Source organism: Dermacentor variabilis, chromosome 6 (genome assembly GCF_050947875.1).
Source record: "Dermacentor variabilis isolate Ectoservices chromosome 6, ASM5094787v1, whole genome shotgun sequence".
NCBI classification, from domain to species: domain Eukaryota; kingdom Metazoa; phylum Arthropoda; class Arachnida; order Ixodida; family Ixodidae; genus Dermacentor; species Dermacentor variabilis.
The window spans coordinates 186,146,208-186,173,868 of NC_134573.1; the positions used below are offsets into that span (position 1 = coordinate 186,146,208).

General features: G+C 46.5%; 1 protein-coding gene across 2 annotated transcripts; it reads right to left on the minus strand.

Annotated features, from left to right (window-relative positions):
• Positions 1 to 344: 344 nt before the first annotated feature.
• On the minus strand, positions 345 to 25,840 carry LOC142585945 (cytochrome P450 2J4-like). Of its 2 annotated transcripts, XM_075697069.1 has the most exons (10): positions 25,673 to 25,840; positions 22,634 to 22,815; positions 14,515 to 14,768; positions 13,619 to 13,746; positions 10,855 to 10,961; positions 9,533 to 9,834; positions 8,395 to 8,507; positions 7,132 to 7,393; positions 6,205 to 6,392; positions 345 to 3,930 (listed from the first exon to the last, which is right to left on the minus strand). In XM_075697069.1, exons 3-10 carry the CDS (start codon positions 14,730 to 14,732, stop codon positions 3,740 to 3,742), a joined length of 1,509 nt encoding a protein of 502 aa, XP_075553184.1. In that variant the 5' UTR covers positions 14,733 to 14,768; positions 22,634 to 22,815; positions 25,673 to 25,840; the 3' UTR covers positions 345 to 3,739. The 2 variants fall into 2 exon arrangements, with proteins under 2 accessions (XP_075553184.1, XP_075553185.1); XM_075697070.1 differs by lacking the exon at positions 22,634 to 22,815.
• Between the last annotated feature and the right edge of the window lie 1,821 nt (positions 25,841 to 27,661).

Consider the following 27,661-nt stretch of genomic DNA (forward strand, 5'->3'; position numbering starts at 1 on the left):
CATGGCTCGGTGTGATGACTGTGACGTCACGGCGGCTCCCCGGTGCTGGCTGACTGAAGGCGTGCCTATAGCGCGTGCGTCATCGAGCGCGTGACGGCGCCGCCAATTTACGGGGAGGTGGCGCGTCACGTCATGAATGTATAAAACGAGTGTCTAAAATAAAATGTCACAAAGGGACTATAATGACTTCACATTCGTACACGTAGGCAGTCTTAAGTGTCTCTGCCATATTTTTTTTTGCAATCAGTCACAACTTAACTAATAAAACTTAGTGGTTACAAAGCATAATAACTATTACACTTAACATCAAAAATATGAGGAAAGAAAGAATACAAAGAAACAAATTAAAAAAATATGCACGACTTGAACTGTATTTGCTAAGTTGTACATGTACACCACGCATTGGTATGAAAATTACTAAACGATAGAAGGGACTATTTACAGCAGTAATCATCAATTGCAGAAAAGCACATAGTTCTCAAGTGTTCACAGATCGATGCACTTAAACATTCTGGCAGTATATATTTAATCGTCGCGAAGCCATAATTTGTGCTTGAAGAAAAGAGCGCTACGAAGACGCGGACTAAAAGAGGAACATGTACGACGCACAAGGCGCTACTTCCAACTAAATGTTTTTTGAAGAAACAGGCTTTTAAATAGATACAACCTAGAATGGCCTATCGTGACATCCCGACCTCCCTATCTCATTAGAAATGCTACCTCTTTTTCGGTAAGCGTCACTGAAAGGCAGCTAATGCACGTGCCCTCGGCCTTTGCAATGTGGAAAGCTCCTAATACCTCCCTTTCTAGTCTATCTCGAGACCGTGCCAGAAACCTGGTGTCACGAAGATGCGGGCGGCAATTGTTCCTCTTTGAGTCCGCGTCTTCGTAGCGCTCTTTTCTTCAAGTATGCAAAACCAGCTCGCCCACATCAAGCTTCTGATGCATAATTTGTACGACACTTTGGTAATATGAAAGTATCAGGTGTTCTACTTGTATATGGCTTTTTATAACACTGAAGTGGTACATCTTGAAGAAATGTGCCATTAGTTGTTATTTCTAAAAGCGAGCAAATCTATAATCAAAGAAACGGTTTACAGGTATGATTCTGTAATCGAAGTAAATTGGTCTTGTTTCAGAATCGTAAGAAGCTGTAACTGTTACTCGCAACATTTTTTTTTTTGTAACACTTGAAGTTTTAGAATGTGAGCCATTGTGGTGTGACCTCCAACCAGAAAACAGTAGTTTATGTAGGAGTAGGAAAATGCAGTGGGTAACAAGTGTTCGCTGCGTGAAATCGCACGCAGCGATTTCACGCAGCATTTATCGCATTATAGCATTTTATCGCTAAGGTGAGTAACACGTGCGTCACATATAACATGGTTGGCTTGAGTATGACGCCAAGGGACCGGAAATACTGTCAAGATCACGCATGCGAAGCTTTACCCTGAGAAAACGATCCTTTCTTTTTTGTCCATTTCTGGACAAATGTAGCCTTAAGGTACGTCCTCACTCGTGGAAGTAAGCACGCGAAAGGCGGCGCGCTTAAAAACGCGCGCCGCGTTCCGAACGCCACACCACTGCTCGTTCGCGGAGGGCAGGCGAGAATTCTCGCCCTCTCTCGAGATGCCCCGGGAACGACAGCTCTTTATTCAATGATGACAGCGCAGGAATGAAGCCCACCGAGAAAACACGGCGCACGCGCCGGTCGGGCTCGCCGGAGAGAGCATTGCTCTTACCATCCACGTGACGACTTCGGCGCCTTCGATTGGCTCGCTCGGATTTGCGGAAACGCGGCGCCGCGAAAAAGTGGGTTTGGAACCCATCCTCGCGCAGCAGAGAATTCTTGCCGCGAAAGCACCTTTCGCGGGGCGCGTTTTTAGCGCGCTGCTTTGCGTGCGCTTATTTCCGCAGGTGAGGCCGTACCTTTATGCGGATAACGCTTGTTTTTTGGCCTCTTCTTGTACAGCACACTCCTACATAAGATGGCTGATAGTAGCCACTTGATCAGAAGAGCAAGTGATACTATGCATTCTTAGTGGTGGTAGATGCCCTGCTCTTTCATAAACGGTTTATTGTATACCGCCATATTGCTAGCATACAAGACGGTGGTGCTAGGACTTAGGCCCCTCGAGGCATTCATTTAAGTGAAGGAGAAAAAGTGACTTCCCACCTGAAGCAAAGAAACAAACCGTGAACAGCTAGTATGTGACAGGATGTGCAAAGGTTGCGCGCTTTCACGTTAAAGACAAAAATACGCCAAATGCATGTCGGAAACACAGCGAAGAAAAGCGCGGTCTCGGGCGTAGCAAGTAACGTTGTCTAGTAGAACAGATATTTGGCCCACAACTCACATAGGCGCTTTAAATGGTGCTATACATTCTAAAACTTGTTAGTCGGATGCGTTGTCGGCAATGTTGCACAATTGAAGGCTAAACTTTCTGTCATATTCAATACATACAATAGTATACCACACCTGTGCGGATAACAATTTACAGGTCATACATGATATAAGATAACTATTGTGAAACGATATATCATTATTTCTTTTTTTTCGCGATGCACGAACAAAATGTGATCCATTTGAGTGTGCGACATCTGGTAACATGAAACATGAGTTTATATGCTTTAATCGGAAGCTGAAAGAGTCTAGAAAAGAGTAAAAGAGAGAAAATCGAATGTTTGAATGAATATAATTCTGAACATCATGTTTGACGCCAGGGGTTGAAGGAAAAAAAGAAAGTCAACTTTCATAAGCATAGTTCACTTTGCTACTAACGCTAGAGCCAGCGGACTTAAATGCATACCCTGAAATGATGTCTGGAATCCTTGGAAGCGTAACATGTCCAATTTGTGCTGAGCCTTATAGCAGAGTCATTAGGATCCCCCACCCCCACTTACTTTCTTTTTTTGTGTGTGTGTTCCTGGCCCTCGTATCTTGCACAGAGGTTATGCACTATGATATACTATTTTCGAATACCATGTTTGAAGACACAGGTTTCTTAGCTGTTGGCATAAAACTAAAAGTATTTTGTGGGCACTGAGATTGGGGGCAGTAATGTAATGAACGAAATCAGCAGAAAAGAGACTGGCAGCCAGCTGCCGCAGTAGGGAGAGACGAAATGGCAGGGAAGTTTATCGGAACTACTCCCCCTGTTTGGGGGGGGGGAGGTGGGGGGGGGGGGGCTTGCCCGATAATCTATCCTGTTGTCAGAACGCCTTCGCGCTCTACCTGCGCCAGGAAATGGCCGAAATGCGAAGCCGAGTGACCTCGCCTTCGTCACCACACATAGCTCTTAAGGTGGCAGCAAAAAGCACAAATGCGAGAATAGACAGAAGTGTACGCTCACAAAAAAAAAAAAAATTATCGTATAGTAGTCTATGTGTGACAGGCAAATAAGCTAAGGGCCAAATATAACGGTTTAGACTACAAGGGATGATAATCGAAAAACAAATAACATGTTACGAATTAGGTGTTAAGGTTGAGAGAGAGAGAGAAGGATGCATAGAAAAGCAGGGAGGTTAACCAGAGGCAGTTCCGGTTGGCTACCCTGCACGGGGGGAAGGGTGAAGGGGTCTTAATGTTGACAAGTTAATTCCCTTCCACCAGTCGCTGTTCTATAGACACGATTTGTCACTAAACACCATGTGCTGCGAACATTTGGTGTCGGGAACGGCAGGTACAAAAAAAGAGCAAAGATCGGCAACTGAAGGTCGTTTTTTGTGAGTAAATGTCCGCTCAGACTCGCACTTCCCGTGGTCGGAAGAGGAGTTCCTGGGGCTTTGGGCGGAGTGAGATGCCGAGTACTTCATCGAGCACAAGGTTTTGGCCATCTGGTGGCGCCTCTACAGTGAAATGCTGGAGGATGGTGGTGAAGTAGATAAACGTCTCCATGTTGGCGATCACTTCTCCTGGGCACGCCCGCTTCCCTGCGAGAAGATGCGGGGTATAAGGTCGCACTGAAGCACGATTAAGAAGACAGCCGCAGCGGTGGCTTAGCGGCTATAGTGTTGCGCTGCTAAGCACGAGGTCGCGAGATCAAATCTCGGCCTCCGCATTTCTGTGGAGCTAAATGCAAGAACGCCCGTGTCGCGTGGAGTGGAGGTACGTTGAAGATCTCCTGGTGGTCAAAATTAATCCAGAGTCCCCCACCACGGCGTGCCTCATAATCAAATCATGTTTTTGGTACGTAAAACCCCTGAATTCATTCGTTCATAACGTTTAAGAAGAAACTAACTGGAAGAGTGAAAGTAGTGTGTAAGAAAGTAGCTATAAGCTATTTAAAAGGAGCATTGAGGTTCGCAGCCTTTTGTGACCATCTCTAGGGGAAGAGACTGCACGTATACATTATGTTCATTCACGCTGTAAAAACAAATCTAAACAATCCCAGTCACTGATTTTGCAAAACAGAAAAACGCTGAGGAAGGCATTGATTAGGTCGTGAGACGCTACTATATGATGTGGCCTCAGTATTTTGAGAAATCCACGTTTTTATTGCCAGTGATTACATCACTTCACGAGGGCGTATAAGTAAGATCTATGCAAGTGCCTTTTTATTCAGCGTCATGCCGATAAACTTCTGTCAGCAGCAATCGATGGAAGCCATGAGAGCAAGCAAAATGAGTTGGCACTCGCGAAATGCCAGGCAGCGCAGTGCGGTCAGTCAAGTATTGTGGACTTGATAGTTGTGCAGTGCGGCGCGTCTCTGAATAAGTGGGACGACATATTAAATGAACCGCAAAAGCTGTTTGAACAAGGAAATAACGCAGAAGCTAAATTTCCTCACTAATTCGTCACACAACCTGGAATTTATGTGAGCAACATGCTTGTCGTGCGTGGAAGCGTAAACTCAATTCGGTGCATTGGCTGCCACGAAGTTTTTTTGAATGCCTATAATTTTTTCTTTAGTCGCGGCCAAGGTCAAACGCAATGCTGTCCAAGGACACGGAGTTTGTCGCCGATGCGCGCGCACCCGACGCGCCGGCTCGCACATCGCTATTGGCTTCGCGCTGATTGCTACGCTGTGCGCGCGCCACAAATAGACGTAGCCAGGTTGCAGTAGCGGTACTTGCAGATACGACAGTGAGCTCTCGAAAGTATCAAGTGGCACAAGAGTGCAAAGGCTCTGCAGAGGTATGCGATTCTTATACCGAAGTGGCGAGGCACGAGGCGAAGCAACAGATGCTAGCGGTCGTGGAGCGCGAGCAAGAATGGAAGCGACGCGCGGGCGAAGGACAGCGGCACACCGAGCGAACGGCCGCTGAACTGGCCGCCGAGACCAAGCGGCGACGATTGGAGTCGACGAGGGTGGCGATATGGGCTTGTTGGTCGGTCATCGTAGAACGGTATCTGTATAGCGCATGAGCATGGCATGAAGGCTGACCGCATTTGCAATATGTCATTTACCTTTTGTGGTGCTTTCCTGACGTACGGGTTTTAGATTGTTTTCATGCCTTCATGTACGTAAGTGTACCTTCATGGTTGATATCGCTGTGCACGGGGTTGTTTGGGGGTATAAGTATGACCGATCACGGAAGTAAGTTTTTGTTGCTGATAGTTAGCGCTTGTCTCTGTTTCTTCTTGTGTCCTTGTTCGGTTGCGCTATACAGATACCTTACAATGCCGATTGGAGGACCGCCACTTGCGGGACACAGACGCGCACTTTCAAAAGCACTTTGTCGAAGACGAATTTGGCGCGGCGAGCAACGTCTAGGACCGCCTGTGGTTCAGATCGTACTTCGTCGGGGCGTCGCGGCCCGCGCACGCGGCGGCCCTCGAGTGAGCGCTTCCCGGCACGGACGCGTAGTTCGTTCGGGCTCTGCGCCGCGCGCAGGGGAAAAATGCTTCGCATTGACTTAGTTAATCAGTCAGAATGGTTTGTACGTATTTTCTTTTCTACAGATACTGGTGCGTTTAGGAAATTTTGGTGTCGGGATTAAATCTTAGTAATGAGGTGCTTTCAAACACATAATGGCATTTTGTTTACATGTCTTTATATTATACTATTAACCAAGTAAAAAGGTGCAGCCGTCGCCAGCAGACAGCAACAACTCTTCTGTTTATTTTCATCCAATAAAAGAAATAAGTAGTACGAGTGAAAGCCTTGAGGACGGTCATATATGTTGACGGTTAATGACGAATCGATTAGCTTTTCTCTTTCGCTTGAGGGACGCCACATATAACCTGAACCGAAGAGAACTTACCGTAGGAGAATGGGATGAATCGCTCCGGCTTCTGCGGCCGTGTGCCGTCGTCGGCGAGGAAGCGCTCTGGTCGAAATGCTTCCGGATCGCCCCAGTAGGCGGCGTCGTAGAAGATGGACCAGAGCGATCCGATGACGACGCTGCCGCGAGGGATGACGTACTTGCCAACCTTCACGTCTGTGGAGGCACTGCGCCCAAGAAGCGAAAATGTAACGGACGACACTCGAAATTTAACACAGTCGGCTGCACGTGGAAGGAACATGTGCAGAGGGGTAGTTTTCACAACCACGGGAGAAATACTCGCTTTGCTGGCACAAGTATTTTTCAAGGGACTCTGCTAATCTGCCGTGCACTTGATGTTGCCATACGAAGAAATTGCGAACGCAAATTTTATATTCAAGCATGCTGAATAATACGTAAAATGCGTTAAATGGCAAACTCTGCGTACCAGCCGTGGTGGCGTATGCAGTGGCTTTGGCGTTGCCTTGCTAAGCCTGAGGGCGCGGGTTCAAATCCCGGTCGCGGCAGCCGCATTTCGATGAGGCCGCGGTGTAAGAACGCTCGTGTACAGTGCATGGCGGGGCTCATTCAAGAACCCCAGGAGGTCAAAATTAATCCGTAGTCCCCCTACTACGACGTGCTTCGTAATCATATTGTGGTTTTGGCATGTAAAACGACTAATTAAAAGAAAAATATATTTTCTGTGGAGAACTCGGCTCCGTAAGCTGAGTCACGTTCCCGATAGCGCTTTTGAGATGTCGCGACAACAATGCGAGTGTAGAAACTCGGGCGTGCCAACAGTAACGAGCCTATCGCACGCAAGACGAGCCGAGCATGAAGAGTGCAAGAAGCACTGCGCTGACTGTCGACATTCAGCTCTGATTTTCCATATAAGGTGGGTGCCGCGAAGAGCGCTCAGATACTGACTATCGCATAAGGCTGAGGGGGTTGACGGGCTTGCAGCGCATCGTCTCCCACATGAAGGCCTGCGTGTACGGCATCCGGCAGCGGTCGCTCCAGGAGATGTGCGAATTTTCGCCACTCGCAAGCACGACGTCGATCTCGGCGTGAATGCGGCGCTGCAGCTCCGGTTTCATGGCGCTCATGAGCAGCAGCCACTCGATGGCGGCGCGCACCGTCTCGCTGCCGGCACCGAAGAAGGACGCCACGTTGCCCTTGAGCAGATTGCCTGCGAATCGATGCAACCATGCGTGCCGTTATCTATAGTGGGGCCTGAAACGCGCCGGTTTTGCCCACGTCTAAGGTCCTGTAGGGGACCGGTTTCAGCAACTCCTGAGTCAGTGATTAGGCAGTAGTGTGCCCAGTAGTGCAGGCGCACTTAGAGATAGGCTCAACTAGCGGCACGACTTTGGGAGCAGCGCGTTTCCAGCTGCACCATTTCAGTTTTAGGGGAGTAATAATAATAAAAAAAACTAAGTGCACACGAATTTTCACACCGAACAACTGCAATCGAGGAGCGAACAAACTTTGTTGTCTGTCTTTCGCTGGGCGTGGGTGCAGCGTGAAATGTGTAAATTATTGCTTAGTTTTGAAGAATTACAGACAAACACTCTGGCGCACGATTTAATGCCACTATTGCCTCTTGAACGAACACTTTTGTCATGTGCGCCGAAATGGTCCTAGGAAAATTTCACTGCAGCTTGCAAGCTCTTTACTAGCTGCCTGCGTGTGAATAGCTAAAAGCCAATTATTACAGAGGGCCCACTCAGGCGTATTCAGCAAGAAGTGCACTCTACGCTCTTGCGTGGCGCATCTTCATCACTTCTCTTCTTGCGGCAATCGCACAGTAAAATCAATCAATCATTTATTTTTATTTCGGCATCATCGACACAGACAAAAATCCATCATCACACTTGGCCAGTATCTGCACTCTCAAACATTGACAACCAGGGCACGTCACATATACAGAAACCGAGCAAGACAAAACCCATGTAAGAGCATAGAGGTGTTTCAATAAAATTATAAATGCCTTAAACATAACAAAATTAAGATTGCATCGTAGTCTCACCGTTAGTATGCGTAGTTTCGCTCACTACGACAACCACCTCTAAGTGCCCTCCTTATATGGCGGCAGGACATACAGTAATTTGTAGTTTTCTTGAGTTGCGCAATATGTTTTGTTTGCGCAAGGTGCAAAGTGCCAAAAGGGGGGGGGGGGCATGTACGTACGCGTGAACGTCTTGCTTCTTTCATCCTGCTGCTTCATTTCGCTGAGAAAGCCGTCGATGTAGTCCCGCACCAAGCCGTCCTGATATGTGTCCTGGTGGAAGTCGATCTTGGAGCTGGAACGGAGAGGAAAGGAAGAAGCTTTAAAGCTCTTCTTGTTCTGTGGAAGTATGCAGATACGATGCAAATGCAGTATACTTCGGGAGAAATGCACCGGACAGGATTTCATCATGCGTGCTCAACTCTTCATTCTTACCAGGTGCGTCTCCGCACCTGCATCAGGCGCAAAATATCACTGACGTTTGAAGTGGCATAAAAATAAGTATATGCCCCTATTAAGGCCTTGTTTACAAATAGCACATCTTGTCCACTGCTCCCAAAGCAAAGTTAAAAAATTGATATAAGAAATATCCTGCCACGGAAGTGCTTATGTGCTAATCGAATGGTATGCATGTGAGAATAGACACCGGAGGACAACGTGGTGAAACGAACACTATCTTTTTAATCCTCATTCTCCCCTCTTCATGTCCTTGTCTACTAATGAACCGACACATGTAAAATTCCGTTAGATCATTGTAGACTGCGCGCTTACTCTGTAAATTAATTAACGAGCGTATTAAAAACAAAGTGACCTTCGAAGTGTTCTTTACAACAATGCTATGGAGGCATCACATACAGTTACAGGAAAGGCTATCGTGCAGGCTGCTCATTCGCTCGTTCAATTACATCTGCAAAAGAAAGCAGGCTGTCAGCTGCGTATTTATTTATTTCGCCTACAAAAGACCTTCGCATTTCTCGTTGATAAATTTTTCTAACCATTTGAAAATTGTAGTACAGGGAGTGCAACGGGAAGCTACGATATCTAGTGCGGCTGTGTCGATGACGCAGGTGTCATAGAACGGGCTCTTCACATTGAGCAGCATCTCGTGAAAACTCAAGCCGATTCCTGTGTCTTTCCTGTAAATAAAATCCCTCTCTCTCTCTCTCTCTCCGTGATAAACGGCAGTGCACGGTCGAATTGGGCACGACACGCCTTCTCGGCGGCACGTGTGTGTGTTGCTCATAAACACCGAGCGTGTTTCAATGTACGCAGCTCAGTCGCGGTGCAGAAAACTGGAACCGTGCAGCAGTGGGCACTCACTCGGCAAAATCTTCCCTGCGGACAAGCGCGTCCCTTAGCTGCTCGCAGGCGCCCATGCGGAAGAAGACGAACAGCTTGCGAAGCCAGGGAAAGAAGTTGATTGCCGAAACCTGCGCTGCCAGCGCCGGGATGACCTCGATCAGCTTGTCTAGGTAGACGCGCTCGGGATCGTCGTACTCGAACCGGCGGCCGAACACTAGAGCCGAGATGATGTTGGATGTGCTGGGCGTCAGCACGGACGTGGGCACGATGCGGCCGCTTTTGACTGACTCCAGCTCACGGAGGAGGTACGACAGCTCCTCCTGCAATGATTGCGCATTAGCAACACTTAATAGGTACTGATGGGTCAGTTGGTGAGCTATGACATTGAAACAGCGCACTTAAATCTGACACATTCACGCACAGATAAGAAGGACATACACAGGCGCTGGACTGCAACCACTGCTTTATTTATGTGCGTGAACGTGTGAGACTTAAGTTGCGCTGCTTCAATATCAATACTTTCAGTTGCGTCAGATGTGTGAGAACATACGGGTGAGTGCTCGGGTCGGACGCTCTTCCCTCTGGGCACGCTAAGTTGAGAACAACTCTCAGCACGACTGAAGCAGCAGTACTTGAGTGTGTCCGATTATTTGTCATCGAGAATAGCGAGGAAGAACAAACTTATCCAGAACTTTACCGCACCGTCGGCTGCATAACGTGCGGCGCCGAAGAATGCTCAGTAGATCCGCGGCCTTATTTTTGAACTGCGTCTCAAAACCCTACATACAGAAATAAGCCAGCTCATACGCTGTGCTTTACTCATTCTCATTCTGTAGCTTCCGTCACTTAGAGCAGCCAGGATACGGACCAATAGACCTGACAAATAGGTGTTCTAACTTATGCATAAGTTGTATGAAGCCGTCCTGCAACATCTACACGAAGTGGACACGTGCCATTGAATCTGGCCTCCCCGTTCTAGTCCTTCATGCGACAACCAAGTGCGAACTAGAAACAAAATGACTATGGCAGAACACAGGACGCACACAACAAGAAAGAAAAAAAAAGAAACAAAAATAACGAACTAACACATAAACAAACAACAGAGTTTGTAGCTATGAAGCAAAAAAAAAAATTAAATTGACGTCGCTGGGAAACGTCGCGCTGCACGATGGCGTTCGCAAGGTCTGCTTCATATTATCTGCTCTTACGGCGCTAGAATTGAGGAATAGTAAAATGACATCACTGAAAATATTCGAAGCCAGACGAAGGCTACTTTGCTCGTGAATTTTAAAAACATGTTAGACTCGTGTTTGAGACGGCGCTGCTTAGTTCCGCCTTACGTGTATGTGTTTCTCCATGGCTTGCGTTGCGATGCCAAGGTTCTTGAAGAGCTTCAACGAAAACCGGCGCTGCTCCTTCCATAGGGGTCCATTCAACACAATCAGTCCTGCACAATGAGGGTACATAAGTGAAAGGCGCCTGGCGATCTTTAATTTAAAAATACTGCAGGCAGCAGTGCTGCCCAACCAGAAGGGGGTTACAAAAGGTGAGTTCGCAAAGAACGCTCAAAAGTATTAATATGAGTACATTCAACAACACAAGCAGGCAGGCGGTTCCATTGTTCGATTGCTTAGGGGAAAAGTGAATTTCGGAATTAATTCTGGCATAATATGGCCTTATCACCTCTGGATTGTTTAATCTTGATGATCTTTGTGGTGCAGAAGGTAAGTATGATTCACGTGACAATCCTGTTTTGTTGTGATAAAGCAACTACAAGAATTTCAACATGCGGATGTGCCTGCGTAACTGGAGCGGCTGCAACTTATGTTGCCTTAGCATATCAGTAACATATGAACGTTTTCGATAATCAGATGAGATGAACTAGGCAGCATGATGTTGGAAGCGCTCCACCTGTTCAACGTTTTCGGCATGGTACGGATCCCACACCACATACGAATACTCCAGGACTGGTCGAACAAGAGTGCGATAGGCTTCAAGTTTTACGTTTCCTGCGTAGGTAGCATAATTTTTTTAATTCTTTCGAGCATGTGTTGTTAATATGTCTGTCCCATTTAAGATTGGTAGTAATTGTTAGACGTAGGTATCTAATGGATATAGCAGGATTTATGCACTGATCGCCAATTTTGTAAACGTATTGTAAGGGATGTTTTTTAGTTGTTATTGTCATTGATGCGGTTCTTGAGAAATTAATTTTCATCGCCCTTTGTTCGCACCAGTCCGCGAGTTTACATAAATTAGTATTCAGTAGTTGCTGGCAGGAAAAATTCTTAATGACAGAGTAGATAACGCAGTCATCGGCAAACAACTTCACAGTGATACCTTCATCAACATCTTGAGCAATATCGTTGATATATATGAGAAACAATAGGGGTCCGAGACCCATGTGGTACACCGGACAGAACCTGCAAGCAATCAGACCCAATTCCACCACATCCTACAAATTGTCTGCGATTCTGTAGATATGTTTGCAACCAATTGACAAGATTGTCTGGCATCTCAAGTTCTTTTGGTTTTTCAATAAGCAAGCTGCACGTGGGTATACACCTAAGCCCGATGGAGGCGGGCAATGCAGTCAGCACAGCCAGTACTTCATGCAACTTTAGAAAATCTGTGTCTTAGACTCTCAGCCCAAGGTCTTGTATTTCAGGAAGACACCGGGCTACAAACGACTGCCGCTACACAGCTCCTAAAAATGATTTCGCACGAGCATGATGGTTGCTTTAGTCAATACGTATAATACTGCTATCATATAGCTGAACATGTTAAGGTTCCTGTACTCTTATTTAGTGACTATAGCAACGGTGAGGGATGCCTCGGTGCATTTACTTTTTGTCGACTAATGCGAGATTAACAGTGTACTCTTGTCAATATATCTGGTAATAGCCATTAATGATGAATGATATGCACGAAGAAACAAAAGATGCGTCGCACATCACTAGCTATCGCTGTCACTCGTTTTTTTATCGCTTACTTTTTCTTTCATTTTGTTTGTGCACAAGAGCACTTATCATCTTTCATATTCACCAGCATGAAATTTAGCTATCTCCTGCCCAACATGGTGCGAACCACTGTTTTTTTCATCAGCCTACACAGCACGAGCACATCGAAGCTTGCCAGAATGAAATTCATGCACACCCTAAAATTTTGTGGTATGGTCCGTTTCAAGGGTACCGTATAAGCGTCATTGATCATCATTGAGCGATTGATCATGAAAGTAATTAATTGATGATTTCGATGACTCGTCGTGGACGTCTACATTATTCTAGTCAAACAGTGGATGTACGAACTGCTGATTCAATACCAAAATCGCCGTGCCAACCTGTTGGTTTCAATAAATGTAAGCGCTCCCCCCCAATCCTGGCGTTACAGTTTTCCACAGTTCAAGTGACTTGTAAAAGGCGGCACATCATTTTATGGCCAACGGTTTTGTTTTTGGAAGATGATGTTTTCCGCACGAACTCGGAAAGACACGTCATAGCTAACGGAACACAAGAGAGGCCTTTTAGAATTTAGATTTTGCCTAACCAGCTCGCAGTGTGAAAAGGCAATTGTGAACTTGACAACCAAGGGCAGCTCTTTGCAGGAAAACAGAAAAGTACGCGGGAAAAAATGAGGCGGTGGACTAGATGAGGGCACTTATTTGCACATTTACCAGAAACATTGTTTCAATGTTTCACGTCTCAAGTCAGCAATACTGTTAGGCAGAAACAACGCCCAACTGTGGTCTTTATCATCTGACCAGCACATCCTGGCTTTGTCCATGGTCTCAAGATAAGCTCATTAAACAATGCTCACTTGACGAAATGCGCCAACGAGACTTTCTCTGTCTGCTGTCCTCGTATTTATCGAGAGCACATACGCACATTGCACGTTAGAGTCGCACATTGCAGTCGCGGTAACTCTCGTGGCCGGTAAAAGGGAGAGCGCAGTACTCGATGGCAGTCTAGGTTGTTTTTATCCCTGTGCTGCATACTTGCGGTGGTTCATTAGGCGACTAGTTGCTCCAGTATGTTCGCCGAAGCCACAACAACATAGTTGCTAGAAAAATGTGAAAATTGTTATAGCTGCTTTGTTCTTGCCTACCTTGCGAGTGCTCGTTGACTTTGAAGGGAAACTCTTCGGGTCGGTTGAGGAGGGAGTCTTGCGATAAGGCCTCCTTGATTGAGCCGAAGTCGCACAGGAACACCACGTACCGGCAACCTAGGTGAACACTGCGGGAAACGCATCTTCTTTTATTCGTTCTGGCTTAAGCACAACACAGTAGCCCGAATTACTTCCGAGCGTAGCGCGGCCAGGCTTCGCATATTTTCTCTAGTCAGCCGGAAAAAGTTATTCCATTTAAAGTTGTCAACTATGTTGACCTTCGGTTGTCCCAAGTTTTCCAAATATGTGACGCTCATGTGAAGCACGCTGTCATTCAAAAGATTTCGCTCCAACTAATTGAATGTTGCACGCCGTGTTTTTTTTTAATTCCTTGTTGCCCGTTGTTTGGTACCTTAACGCCCCTAGCTGATATCGCGTTTTGTCTTCCTGGGGAATGTCGCCGCCTGTAGTATTCAGGCACCACCAAGTGTGATTTTTCTTTATTACAAGCAGAAAAAGAAATAGTATTTTGGTTTCTCGCGATTTTTGAGGCCGTACACGAACACGAGCTGAGCTAAAGTTGGTGCACCCTTACTCAACATCTCATCTTTCCAGACGCAATACTAGTTAGGCAATGATACACGTGAACATAGACACAAAGGATATCTGCGGCTTCATTTAAAAAAAAGACAAAAGTTATTGTTTATTATGTTATTCAAGAGCAGGACGAACAATCCCATGCCAAAGACTTTGTTCATAAGCACACGAGTTCATTTTTTCTAAGAGGAAGCGTAACGTATTCGCTAGCTATCAGTTTTTTTTTTCACCGAAGAACTCATATTGCCAGAAATGCGTACGTAATAAACTTCGAAATGAGGGCAGAAATGAGTGCGCACCCGAACACGTTGCCATACTTCTGCCTGAGAGCCTCAACGCCATGGTGACCATCCTTCGGCATGAATGGAAGGTAGCCGAGTAGCGGCACCCCAAATGGGCCCGGCGGGAGATCTCGTCTCAGGCATCTCTTCAGTATGTCCCACAGGTACTGCAGTACGAGGGCACCGACTCCGGCGATGAGGCCCGTGACAAGGCACCGCCAGAAAACGCCAAGCATGACGACAGTCCACAGCAGCCGGTGCAGCTCGGAGTTCTGCAAGCGATATCACTTGTTCGTGTCAACGCTTGTACATAGGATCAAGGACACAGTGCCTCAGCAGCTGTGACAATGGTGCGCGCGTATAGTTGAGCACACTGGGAGAGGGTTTCGTGCTCCCGTACATGTGGCCTCTCACAGAACGTAGCCAACGCAAACACTTCGCACGACACAGCCTTGGCTTGCGCAGAGCGGAAAACACTTGCGGCGTCTGCGCTGACAAAACCGGATCGATACGAGATGTAGAATCTCTGGGAACAGTGCAAAAAGGCCGCCGCTATCGTCGCCTACGCATGCTAGGTCCTGCATATCGCCGCAGGCCTGTTCTCTCTTGCGCTTAGAATGGCGTCCTTTGATCGGACTGTCAATGAATGTCGGCGAGTGAAACTCCATTGTACATGAGCTGGCGCGTGCAAGCAGTTAGTGTCACGGGATTTAAATTTCGTTGTAAACCGTACTTGGTGAACAGTCTGAAGTTGTGCTAGTTCGTGTTAGAGAACACCTTGAATCTTTCGCCTTTCTATCGCCGCTTTGTGGTGGTATTGCAAAAAAAAAGAAAATAAAATAATGTGGTCGTATTTTGATGCTTTCAGAATTGCTCGTTAAATGCCAACTAAAAAAATTACAACGGCGCAGAGAAATATCGCCTTTCACTCACAGCAACGAGTTGGAGTGGATCATATGAGACTTACAAATTGCGGAATCACCTTGTGATGTTAAATTTATGGCGTTACAGCAATGCGCTATCAATCTCCCTTGCCCTAACTTTCTTGACTGGGGGATAGGCTAAACAAGCATACAGACACATCAGGTCGAAAATCGCACAAGAAGTTTAAATAGCCTACCAGATAAAAGCGGCGTTTCCTGGTAGTGCCAGTGTAGCCATGAGTTGACGTAAACGGGTGCTCTTGAGGAGCTCTATCACTCCAGAATCTAGATTTAGCAAGCCTCTTACCGGCAAGACAGCAAGGTATCAAGTAAAGCGATGTAGCGGGATTGGCATGGAATATAACCTAGGAAGGTGGCACATTTGGTCGATCGAAAACGCTTAGGTGTTAACAGGTAGGGTCAATACTTGCCGTTGCGTGCTCCCTTACACCCCCCTCCCACTCCTTCGACTAAGTTCAAGCAGGAAACTGCTTGAAATCTTGAAGCTACTCGTAGCCCAGTTTTACCTGCTGTGCTGCAGGCTTACCTCCTCCGTCGCAGTCAATCAACCCCTTGAAACGCCCTTTTCCGAAGAATATAAACGTCACTTCGATCTTATTTTCACGGAGCGCTAAAATCGCTACATGTCTCCGGCTATAAGTATTTAAGAGGATGAATTGATCCACCTTACTCCTTTGAACACCTCATTTGCTATCTCAGCATTTCTCGACTACATTTCAAGAGCGTTATTCCTTTTACCGGCACTCAGTCCTTAATGTTTGAGCACTAGGATGCAGCTTAACAAAGCAGCCTGCAAGAGATAGCACACTGGTCAGAGAGAGAGAGATAAAAGCTTTAACGACGTGCTGGAGATGTAAGCCTAGCCTGCTACTCCAGTTGATGAGTGAGGCGCGCGATGAAAACGCTTTATACATTGTTGAAAGATACAGGCCTTACGGAGATTTTATTATCAGTTTTAGAGAAAGGACATGTACAGGATGTATATGTCGTCTGTGTGATCATTACGTGCGTATTGTATTTTTCACCCAGCACCTCTTCATTAAAGACAGCGTCTCTCTGTCTCGCTCTCCTGTGCACCCCATTATGACCTTCAATGCCCTATGGCAGCTAGGCTGTATGACCTAGCAATCGATTCAAGAAATCGCCATCGTTGTGGCCACTCTCTGCAATCTGAGAACGTGCTTAGCTCAGGACTTCATACTTTCAAACTTTAAATCGGTGCAACAACCATTGTCTCGTGGGTGGCTTTCAATGTCCTGCCAGCATTCGCTTGCGCTATCTTAATGGAGCCCTGAGGAAATGTTGCAGTGTCAGATTTAGGTCGATGCTGTTAACATACTACTTCTGGTGACCAGAGATAGGATCTCTTGTGAGCAAAGCACTTTAACTTCCGAGGTCTTCCGAGACCACTTCTGAGGTCTTCCAAAAAATAGAGTATCAGAGCATGACCTGCTCTCTTGGGGTCACCATCAATGACCCCACAAATGCAGTTCCGTCACCAGCAATTGGGCACTGAAAAATCAGTCTGTGAACTTATTGGATGTGGCAGAAAGCGAACCGTGAAACTCTCGGTACGGTGAACGACCTTGGCCTTACCAGTAGCGATTTTTTGTCAAGAGCTGCTTCTGCTCACTGACCGCGCGGGCTACAGCAGAAGACAATTTTGCGCTAGCTTGTAGCGATACATGCTATCTTATCCAAGTTTAGGGTACCCAAGGTCGTGACGAAGATGACCAATAGATGCTGAAATTTCGCTGCACTGAGGCCAGCGGCGATAACGACAGTGAAGGTACAGTGAATCTCAAGGAAAAAAGGCAGCCAGGTATCGAGAACGTCACGTGCCGTATGTGGTGAAACGCGCATGCCACACATTGAGCCTCGTACAGCTGATTAGGCTGCATCGTGAGGCATACCGAAGCCCATATAAGCAACAGAAGCTTGCGGGGTGTGCACAACTGCGTGCGACATGGACAATTTTATTTGTAGCCGCTATCACATGCCGAAACCCTGATGTGCTAGACATGATCTGAGCAAAAAGTACGAAATAAGATAGCTATGCCTAATACGAGGTAGACCAAATAGGACTTTAGAGGTGGATAATCGTTTAAAAAAAATATGGAGGAACAAGGAGGCGAAATGCTTCTGACCAGCACCAAAAATTTCGACGATATATACGACTTGCAATTGCCACGAAGATGACGACACAATAACGAAGATTTTGCGCTTACATTCAACCCTTTTAGATATGGAGTGTATAATGCCCCTTTCGTAGTTTTTACTTTTCTGCTTATGCGACAATTATTCGTCGAGTGCCAAGTAGTTCCATGTGTGCGGTGTCGATTGCAATTTCGCAACCTTCGTGCACGTTCATAAAAAGCTGCACACGTTGCTGTGGCTGCATACAATTCTTCAGCGCGTACTGCGTCCTCCACGAGGTTATCTTGGGTCCCACTGCAGAGATAACGTTCAAGGAAACAAACGCGGCCAATGGTGAAAGCCTCGTGAGGATGGGCCAATCGTTGCGCCTTCGGCAGATAAGAGGCTAAGCGCTTGGTAACAGGTTACAGATGGGATTTGTAGTACAATGTAGTCTGCAGCGCACTCTCGTTTCAAGCAAATACGACCTGCTCCACTTAAAGCCTCTTACAATCTATTTGCAGCTTGTACCACAGAAACTGTGATAACACCGAAAACGAGAACGCGTGTGACTACAAGGACTAAAACGATGTGCGCATATGAACTGTCTGTTGCCTTCATGTAGCTGTGATCGAAGTTTCCTAAAACAATTACTAGAATAAACTCTGGCGCTGCGATCGTTCCGTTACCATAGGAATGATGGTTGGTAGATGATTTCTCTGATCTTCATGCGTGTGACTTCAAACGTTCTCGTGACGTCATTATTTATTACGCTTTATCTTCTTAAATTTTCATGCACTAGTAGTTTTCTAAACACAGCATGCAATAGTAAATTGTTGCGTCTATGACGGATTTTGTTGAAATGATCAATTTTCAATGTCGCAAAGCCGTTTGATGCCAAAAGGACAAAGGTTAGCTAAATATACGTACTGCCAATGATGCTGGCTGGACAGCCATACCTGCAGCTCCCCTATACGCTAGAGCCACAGTTCCCTGTAGTAATTTTTGTAGAAAACTCTGCGGCTCCGAGGCTCCGCGATACGCAAGTTTGGAAAGTCACTTCCTGTAGGGCAGTTATTTCACCGAATTCTGTCTGCAATAATTAAAGATAGGGGAGTAGAAATTGTCTAGGGAAGGAGAGATCCCTTAGTCGCCGTCGCAAACCGGCCGATCTGAGGTCAATGTGACATACGTCGCGGTAGTTCGTCGAAGACGAACAAACTCAGCGACACATTAACACAGTGCTGTCTCGGTGGTGAGATGGGGCACCGAAGGGAATCCTAACTGTAGAAGGGCAGAGGAGCAGTCGATGAGCGCAGAATGGGTGCCAGGAAGTCATGTCCGAGGATGACTTCATGTGGACACTGGCGCAGGACGGCGAATTGAACTGATGATCGAGGTCTGGTGGCTAGCGAAGCTCACACGCGCAGTACGCATGCCAGCGACGCAAGATGTACAGCCGTCGGCAACACGAACGACAGGTGACGCGACAGGCGTCAGAATCTTGCGGAGACGATGAGAAAGACGAGCGCTCATAACCGACATGAGCGCCGAAACAGGAATGCCGCCCACTGTCGCCAAGGTCTACAGAGGATTTGCGGGTCGGTTGGCCAATGCAGCAATATCCTTACAGTGATGGCAGCAGCAGACATTTTTAAACTGTACGATGACCGCTCATAAGCTCATTTTATTAAAATATCATCAGTTCAATAATAAGCATCCTAATTAATAACGTAACTATACAGGCTTAAATCGTACAAACAAAGAGGGTCGGCAAACACGGCATGTTCGCTTAGTAGGAATCCTGCCGCTCGAACCGACGACGCATGTGTAGAAATGCTTAGAAATAGATTGGCGCTCAGAATGCTTGTTCTCACACGTATTTCTTGAGCAACACCGGGAAAAAGTTTGTGAAACACCGAGGTGTTTTATCGACGATTTCTGGAACGGATACCTCGACATTTACTAAAGTCAGGATTCATACTAAACAGACATACCTCGAGGTGGCTCCAATTCAGCAGTTGCTATGTGCGCACTGACGTTACCATTCGAGTATTTTAGGGAAAAATGGAGCATAAATAAATAACCTCGATTATCCCTATACTTTGGTGTCCTCAACTGCTATGAACTTAGGAGAGGAAACGAGATGCTTTTCTCACAGATCCCTTGTGCTTATGTAGTTAGAGATTCCCGATAGGGCCGGTGTATATCACGGTTTGTAAAGAACCCTAACAAAATTACGAGCCACGACGGCAACAGCGTCTGCTTGATGCATGTTCGAGAGGGCCACTGTAAGCGCTCGAGACTCCCGGAAACGCCGGCCAAATCTCACGCGACTCACTCAAAGATAAGGCGTCGACAGCGGCCGTAAAGGCGGGAGCGAGTGGCGCGTGTGCGCGTTTCAGTTTAGTATATCGGCCCCACTTACGACAATAATAATAGCACCTTTGTATTTGGGACCAGAGTGTCCGTCGCAGGCAGCACCGGAGGCTTCTAGCAATGTCGTAGTTGATGATGCGGTGAGGAGACTCCGAAATTATCTCCATCACTTTGTGTTCAATTGTAAGCGACATTCCAGTGAAGTTGTCTTTTTAAATCCGAACTTGTGGACATGCGATCAATTTGCTAGGCATCAAACACCGCAGTAACTGCACTTCGTGCAATGAAACTGTTACAAATGTTTTTACAGAATTTTGTTGCTGGACCTCGCATTTGAAACTAAGAGGTACCTCTTGTCATAGGTTCAGTATTGCAAGGGTTTTCGGGGTTTTGTGCTAACTTACCGGCATTAGGAAATTACGGCTCATTCAGGTAAACGACATTTTAGTGGCCCCCAGTGCCTTCATTTTCTAACAAGCTCGCATAATATTTGTTGTCTCTCCTATATGAGGAACTTGTAAGGCAGTTGAAAGATGTCGGCAGTAAATGGTCACCTGTCGTAATCACTAATATCCAGGAACTGGCCGAATACTCTATTTTTTGTGTGTAACAGAAACGCTGCATTAGTCAAAAGAAATCAATTTTGGGTTGGAGTTTAATAAGCAACGAATTTATTCAATTATTGTTCACTGTATGTTATGTTTACACTAATGCAGTATATTTTGCTGCAACTACATCTCAAATACGTCTTTTTGTGCTAGAACCTTTACTAAAGACTTTATCTCTATTCTCCATAGGCGGCCTTTATGAAATACTGTTTAATCACCCGTAGCCTCTAAGAACTTAGAGCTATATCTAAACTTTATTTTTTACCCACATGATCTCGCTCCGGAACACAGCTAAATTAGAATATGGACACACTGTATAAAGAAATCTCAGCCTCTGCCGAGGTCGAAAGATAGCAGATGGGATAGTGTTTATGAATTTATCCCTAGTGTCCTTAACTAATTGCACAGTTCAAGAGTCTCACTCAGCGTATATAAGAGCTTCTGTAGTGCCGGAAAACATCAAAACTGAGCTTCCAACAGGCGCGAAACGCTTACTCATTCTCATAGGGAAACAGCGACAACTGCAGCTCTATTTGGGCCGAACACCTCAAGAAACGCGGACTCTTGAAAATGTACTGTAGCAAGGGAGCATAACACGAACGTAGTGAACTGCTATATATAGTGCATATTTCTCACGTTCTATCCTGACGCTGTTTGACTTTACTTGGGCTTTGTTCCACAAAACACTAAATTTGTCATCGTTATATCACATTTCGCATCATTCTCGTGTAAAATTAAAAAAAAAAGTGGCCGTGCAACTGCCCTTCCTTGAAACCCTTCACACATTTTTGTCAGCGCTAGCTTCATCCTGTTGGTCTGTTGATTAAAAAAAAAGTTCTCAGAACCCCCGGCTACGGGACGTCATCGGCTCAGCAAGCCCTTTTGGCGTACTCCTGCTTTTCACGATTATACCGCTGCGACCGCCTGTGACTGCAGGTCTATTCGATTCAGCCAAGTTTCTCTGCACCTTCTGCACCTATTCACGGTGCACTGCACCTAGCCCCTCGATTCCCCGAGATTCAGCAGTGCGCCCTGCACCTCCGTGCTCGATTGAACGGGGTGCCAGGCAAGGTGCCGCTGTGGTGCACTGCACCCTTGAACCTTGCAGCGAGTGGGTGCAGCCCGGCACCCCCTGCACTTTTTCGTTTGAGGTGTCGTGCACCTTTTTCTGAATCGAACAAACCTTGCGTGATGGGCACCCGCTTGCCGTCTGTACGTTCCCCTTTGTGCTCATTTTTTCAACACAAGAAATGTAGAGGGTGTTCAACCAAATACGGACCGCAGTGTGAGTGCGCGCTATGATCTGTATTCTTTCTTGAAAGGGAACAGTTAAATAGTCGTCAAGCAGAGAAGGAGCGAGAAGCACGAATCTCAGATCCGCCTGTCTCCATTATAGTGGGGTTGTTCCTTTAACACTAAGACTGACGCAAGAACAATGCTCGGGAGGACAAGGGGACACCTCGGCCCTCTAACGTTTGGACAACAAAGAACTTCATTTTGCCAAAGGCAGTTGCACGATCTTGAAACGTTGGCAGACGACAAAGGTGTTTCCTTTTCCTTTTCCTCACATGGTTCCTGCATGAGTCTCCATATTTTTTTTTCGTTCAAAAAAAAAAAAGAAGTAATTACAATTAAAATATTCTTCGAAATATTTTAATTTCCATCTCAATTTATTCATACATGTTTACATGCCCCCGAGATGGGACAAAAGGAGGCGAGCGCTACACGCCTACGGACAAGAGTCGACGTCCTTGGTAATATATTGGTCAATCAGCGCCCTAAGCAACACAGAAGCATAAGCAACATCCACTTGGTCACTTCATAGACATCACTTCATCTGCCGTGAATATGGTCATCTGTACAAACCGCAACACGTAATCGCCCGATTCGTTTCACCCCTATGCACCGTGCTTCATTTAGTGCTATGAAAATGCGATCCGCGAATTCTGTGGATGCGCAGTGGTACGCTGCGCCCTTTATAGCTATCCTGCCTCAATGCACACTGCAGAAACAACGAACTAGCCCGATAGTGCACGGTGCGAGTACTCCACATTGTCATGGTCCACTCACCGCGGTTGCCTGCGCGCGCAGCGTCCCGTTGGAAATGCCCGACTGTCGTGCGTGGCTTCGCCCCCACCTCTCCGGTTCGGACCGCCGCGGAGTGAAGCCGAGGAGCGGTGTGCGACGTAGTCCCGCTACGCTGCGACCGGCGCCAACGGGAAATCCTTGGAAGAGGAAGCCGAGAGCGACCTCTGCGATAGCGAGGTGCGGATAAGAATTACTGACGCGGAAGTCAGGTTGCCAGTCATTGGTCAATCGCCCGAACGCGAGGTCAGGTACACAATTACTGCCATCGGGAAAAGAGAGAGAGACAGACAGCTGTGGCTGGCACCACATTTTGATCTCTCACACATTTGAGTCACACAGTGGGTTGAACTTACAGTCTAACCGAGTTCTACAATAAAAGTTTCGTTATAATCGTCCCGTCATAATCCAATACTGAGGCCAGTTTTTCTTCCAATCAAAGGAACTGCTGGTTATGCTGACTCGTGAAATGCCGGGCGATCATGGACTGGGCTCATCGGGTGATATACTTTCGCCTGATAAAGACGCCGCTGAAGAAATCATACGTTCTATGGTATTACGCATTGCATCACAATGCTTAAATACGTGGTTACATATCATGCTGAAATAACATGTGATCCTCTCTATACGCGTCAGGCATCTCTCTTCTATACTGACTCATAGAATTTAGCGCCCGAAAGCAGACACCTAGGCTATGACAGGCGAGTTGTACAGGCGAGAGCGAGAAGTCTCGTTTTGTCCGCTTCTCCTCACGCTGCACATATAGTTTCAGCACTAGCCTAACAAAATGTGTTAGCTGTGACAACAGGAGAAAGGATGTAAAACAGGGCTACGGATTATTTGAGACCCTCCTGGTGCCTTCATGCACCGACATCTCGCTGCATAATCATTTCTACATTTCGCCTCAAGTGAAAGGCGGGTGGGAGTCGCAACATGTGCTCAGCAGCTGTTTGTAAATCGCGACCGTTTCTTTTTCTTTTTTTTTTTGCGCTCCGCGTCTCCGCCCCACCGCCGCGGCTGGAAACCGAACCTATGCGGTCGTTCAGCAGCGGAGCCCCATTGCCGTGTGGGCTACCTCGGACGGTATGCGTAGGAAAAGTATCACTCGGACAATGACAAAATGCAAAAAAAAAAGTTGGAAAGTTATATCAGAGAATGTCCAAAATGACGGGTTGCAAGAGTTTCCAGTATATCGAGGTTTAGCGATGGTGGGATTTTAATATCCTGAATACGGGAATGCATTGTTTGTAGAATGTGTTCGCAGCTTCTGGATGTATTATTTAATGAGTTACGACGCATGTTGTGTCTTTTTTAATAATAGCGTTTCATTCAGCGGAAGCAAAGGGATAAACGCTCCATAATCCTGCTGGTTAGAAAAGAAATAGGCACTTGGTAAGAATCAAATGTTGCGAAAAAGCCGGCATTGAAATTGGCCGGTATGGTCAAATAAGTAGATCATTATGTAAATGGGCAAATTTCGCCGTTAAATAGTGATGCGAAATTGACAGGTGCGAAAACGAGAAACACTCTCGGGCCTAAGCTCGGCTAAAATTTCAAGCCTGCCGGTTTGTCCCACGGTTAACACCTTCGCAGTCAAGGCTGTAAGCATTTTTTTTACTGTACATAACAGCGAGCGCGAACCACGTCGGTGGGGAGGGAACCCGTAGTTTAAGACAACGTTTTAATTCTGACCCTATGGTGCGTACCAAAATATTTGACACGAGAGCTTGATAGCACTAGCTATTAAAGTCTATTATATGCAGTTTTCATATCGTCTGTCGCAGCTGTCAGTATGTTTACTTGCCACAAAAAGTCGCCTAAAAATAAAACTTAGTTTGGCCCCATCAACGATTCGATCTTTCCTCTAAGGGTAAGCTCGTTAGCCTTGAGACAAACCAAACTTCTCTTGGTTTTTTACTGTGAGCTGCGTTCCTCTGCTTCGTTGCAGCCTTTGCCCACGTGAAATTCCCGACCAGCGTCCTTTTTAAAGCGATTTGCCTCTTCTCTCGACTTTCGTGGCGCTGCTACCGTTGCGGTCTAGCTGGCACGCACCACTGGGTTTCTTGCAACATCCCCAGATGGCGCTCGCCACCGCGCACCCCGGCCACCGCCGCCGTGGCAGCGTTTTCCAGTTTGTGCGTATGACGCGGGCTGTGCTTGCTTTTCTGTGCGACAAAAATGCAGGTGCTGAGATGTAGAGTTCGCGTGCTGGGTTGTGATAGTGTAAACATTACAATCGTCTGTAGCCTGAAGAGAGCGCTTGGAGCTAGCATCTCTGCCGGTAGCCGTGGTGCTGAAGCAGGCTGCGCTGCTGCGTCCGTATGTAAAACACCTGAACGCTCCTTTCCAGCAGCCGAACGCGCAAGATCAGTCCTCTTGCTGACTAGCCGTTGTTGAGTAAATGTTCTTGTGTACACTTCTGCCACGATGCGATGTGCCATGTGAGACAATGATTATGAACAAGGACGCACAACAACGCCTCAAGCAAATACGTCCCCCTGTGTGTTCTGTGGCCTACGCAGACAAACAGCAGTGATGCACGCAAGGTAACGTGTATACCATCAACTCGCCACCCTCGTATTGGACTAAACGATGACCAAGTAAACCAATCCAAGTGACCAATCCAAGTAAGCAGCATACAAAGCTTCGCTTACATCGATTCCCACAGTGCGTGGGATCCGCTAATTTTTTTTCTATACGTCTTCGTTCCCCATCGTAGGACAACTTAACGTCCTTTTTCAATATTCTCTCTCTCGCTTCCCAAAATATTGCGCTTTGCCTGACATTTCCGTCTTCCCCCTTTATATATCTCCCTCTCTATTCTGAATTTATTTTCTTTTCTAATTTTGATGTTCCCGCGTACGCCTACACACGACACTCAGCACACATCTGTGGTATATGCAATGGCCAACGCATCGGCATAGATTCCAACGGAGTTTCCTGATAATCCAGGCCACATTTACGCGTGCAAAATCTTGTCCGTCAGAGCCGTCTACCAATGAAGGCCGGTACGGAATGCCTCACCTTTCGAGCTTCAGAACGAACCTGCAGGGGCTTCGCTCGAAAACGACGGGCCAAGGACGCTGTTACCCGGCGGCCCTCACTTTCCCAGCGTGCCGAAGCCAAGTCCCGTGATCGGCCTTTACGGCCGCTGCATTGTTCTTGTCAGCAGCACGAGCACTCTGCACGAGATGCAGTCCATTGTGCCGAGACATGCCAGAGGGTCAGCCAGCTATCTTTGGAGAAATGCCCTTATCTGGACGAGGTCCTACGTACAGACAGGGTCTTTGACATCGTCACAAGTTGGCGTTTATCTATTGAGAGAAGTGTTCCGGGGGGGGGGGGGAGAGGGAGGGTTAAGAATGACGCGGACTAACGATATGCGCCTTGCTCGACTATAGATGGGTTCAGTGACAGTCGAAACTATAAAGCTTAAAGGGTGCCACTGTTGGACCAACGACTTAAGTTAACATGCACTGTCAGGTGAACATTGGTGCCTGTCCCATTCCATTCGGCCGCACTTATCGCAAAGTTTATGCGTTTGCGATCAGGCTTCTTGCCTGCGGTTACGAAACAGTGGTTAAAGCATAAGAAAACAGGGGCTGCTGCAAGATAAGTTTGCTTCTTCTATGCTTTTCAGTGCTTCAGTAAACACCTGTCTCCTTGGCAGCTTATTCATTTCTCCAGGTTCCTCTGGTGCATATACTTGTTTGTGTGTGTTTGTGCCAGTTTTCTCACTTTCTCTTGTAGCAAGAAATCGCGCGCAATGTGCTGTACTACTTACACTTGCCTAGCAAACTAGGCAAGTAACTTCACATGTTAGTCCTCGAGTTATGAGCTCGAGCAAACATTTAAAATTAGTGACAAACGTATTCATTCATTCATTCATTCATTCATTCAATGAAGGTTCAGTGAAGCACTGAAGACATCGGTCTATTGTTTTCGCAGGTTGAAAATTTCAAAGCTACGTGTTCATCCACGACTGGCGCCATGCCTCAGGCCCCATGACTGGCGCCATGCCATGCCCTGTAAACGTATGTATTACATTCAACAAGAACGCTTTTCTTCAATACGCATTTAATTTGTTATTAATGATAGAACTTGTAAACGACGTGTACATTAAAAATAGGGTATGTATTTCCGCTAATCTGAAGCCTTAAGTAGCGCAACGTTTTTCTCCCCCATTTTTTACAATTTCGACAACCTTCTCGTGGGTTTTCTCCCCACAGATGTTGTAGTCAGCCTTAAGTTACACCGTGGATGATTTTTGGCCTTTTGAAACTTTTACACCGTCATAGGTAGGCTACAGATGTCGTGAGTGCTTAACTTTGCGCTACAGTTCATTGGTATTTCAGTGTTTTGTTCGTGAACAGAAATCCGCGATGTTTCTTTACCTAGTGTTTAAAATAAATAAATGTTTCCACCATTATTGGGCATGCTCCTCTGAGCAGAATAGTCCATGTACCATACGGATGGCAGCACTTCAAACTAGTCAAATGTCCGCTTGACATAACGTATTCGTTCGTCTTCTTCGTCTTCTAAGTAACCAGCACCACCATGATCATCGTCGTCGTCATCGTAATCATTATAATACTAATCATCATCATCACCATCATCGTCATCACCAAAACCATTTCATATCCACTTACTCTAGTATGGCGTCAGGCATCTCCATTCTATGTACTGTGACACCGAACATAGAATCCTGGCCAATCCTGGCAGGCTCGCCAGATGTAATACAAATGGGGGTTCGTGGGCCCACGGCTCAACAAACAGCGAGAAAGGCATGGAGAATTGACATTGTCTATATCCCTCCTATGCCAGGGTGCGCAGAGCATTTACATACACACACAACACAAGAATACATAAAACACTTAGACAAGTCTAGAGCAGGCTTCGCGGTACTATTTTAGTCGTCTGTGTCTACACGGCAAAGTTCGCTGTCGTGAAGCATCCGCTCTCACCCGACGGACGACTAACTCACGCGCAGTACCACGGCGGTACCCTCATGGT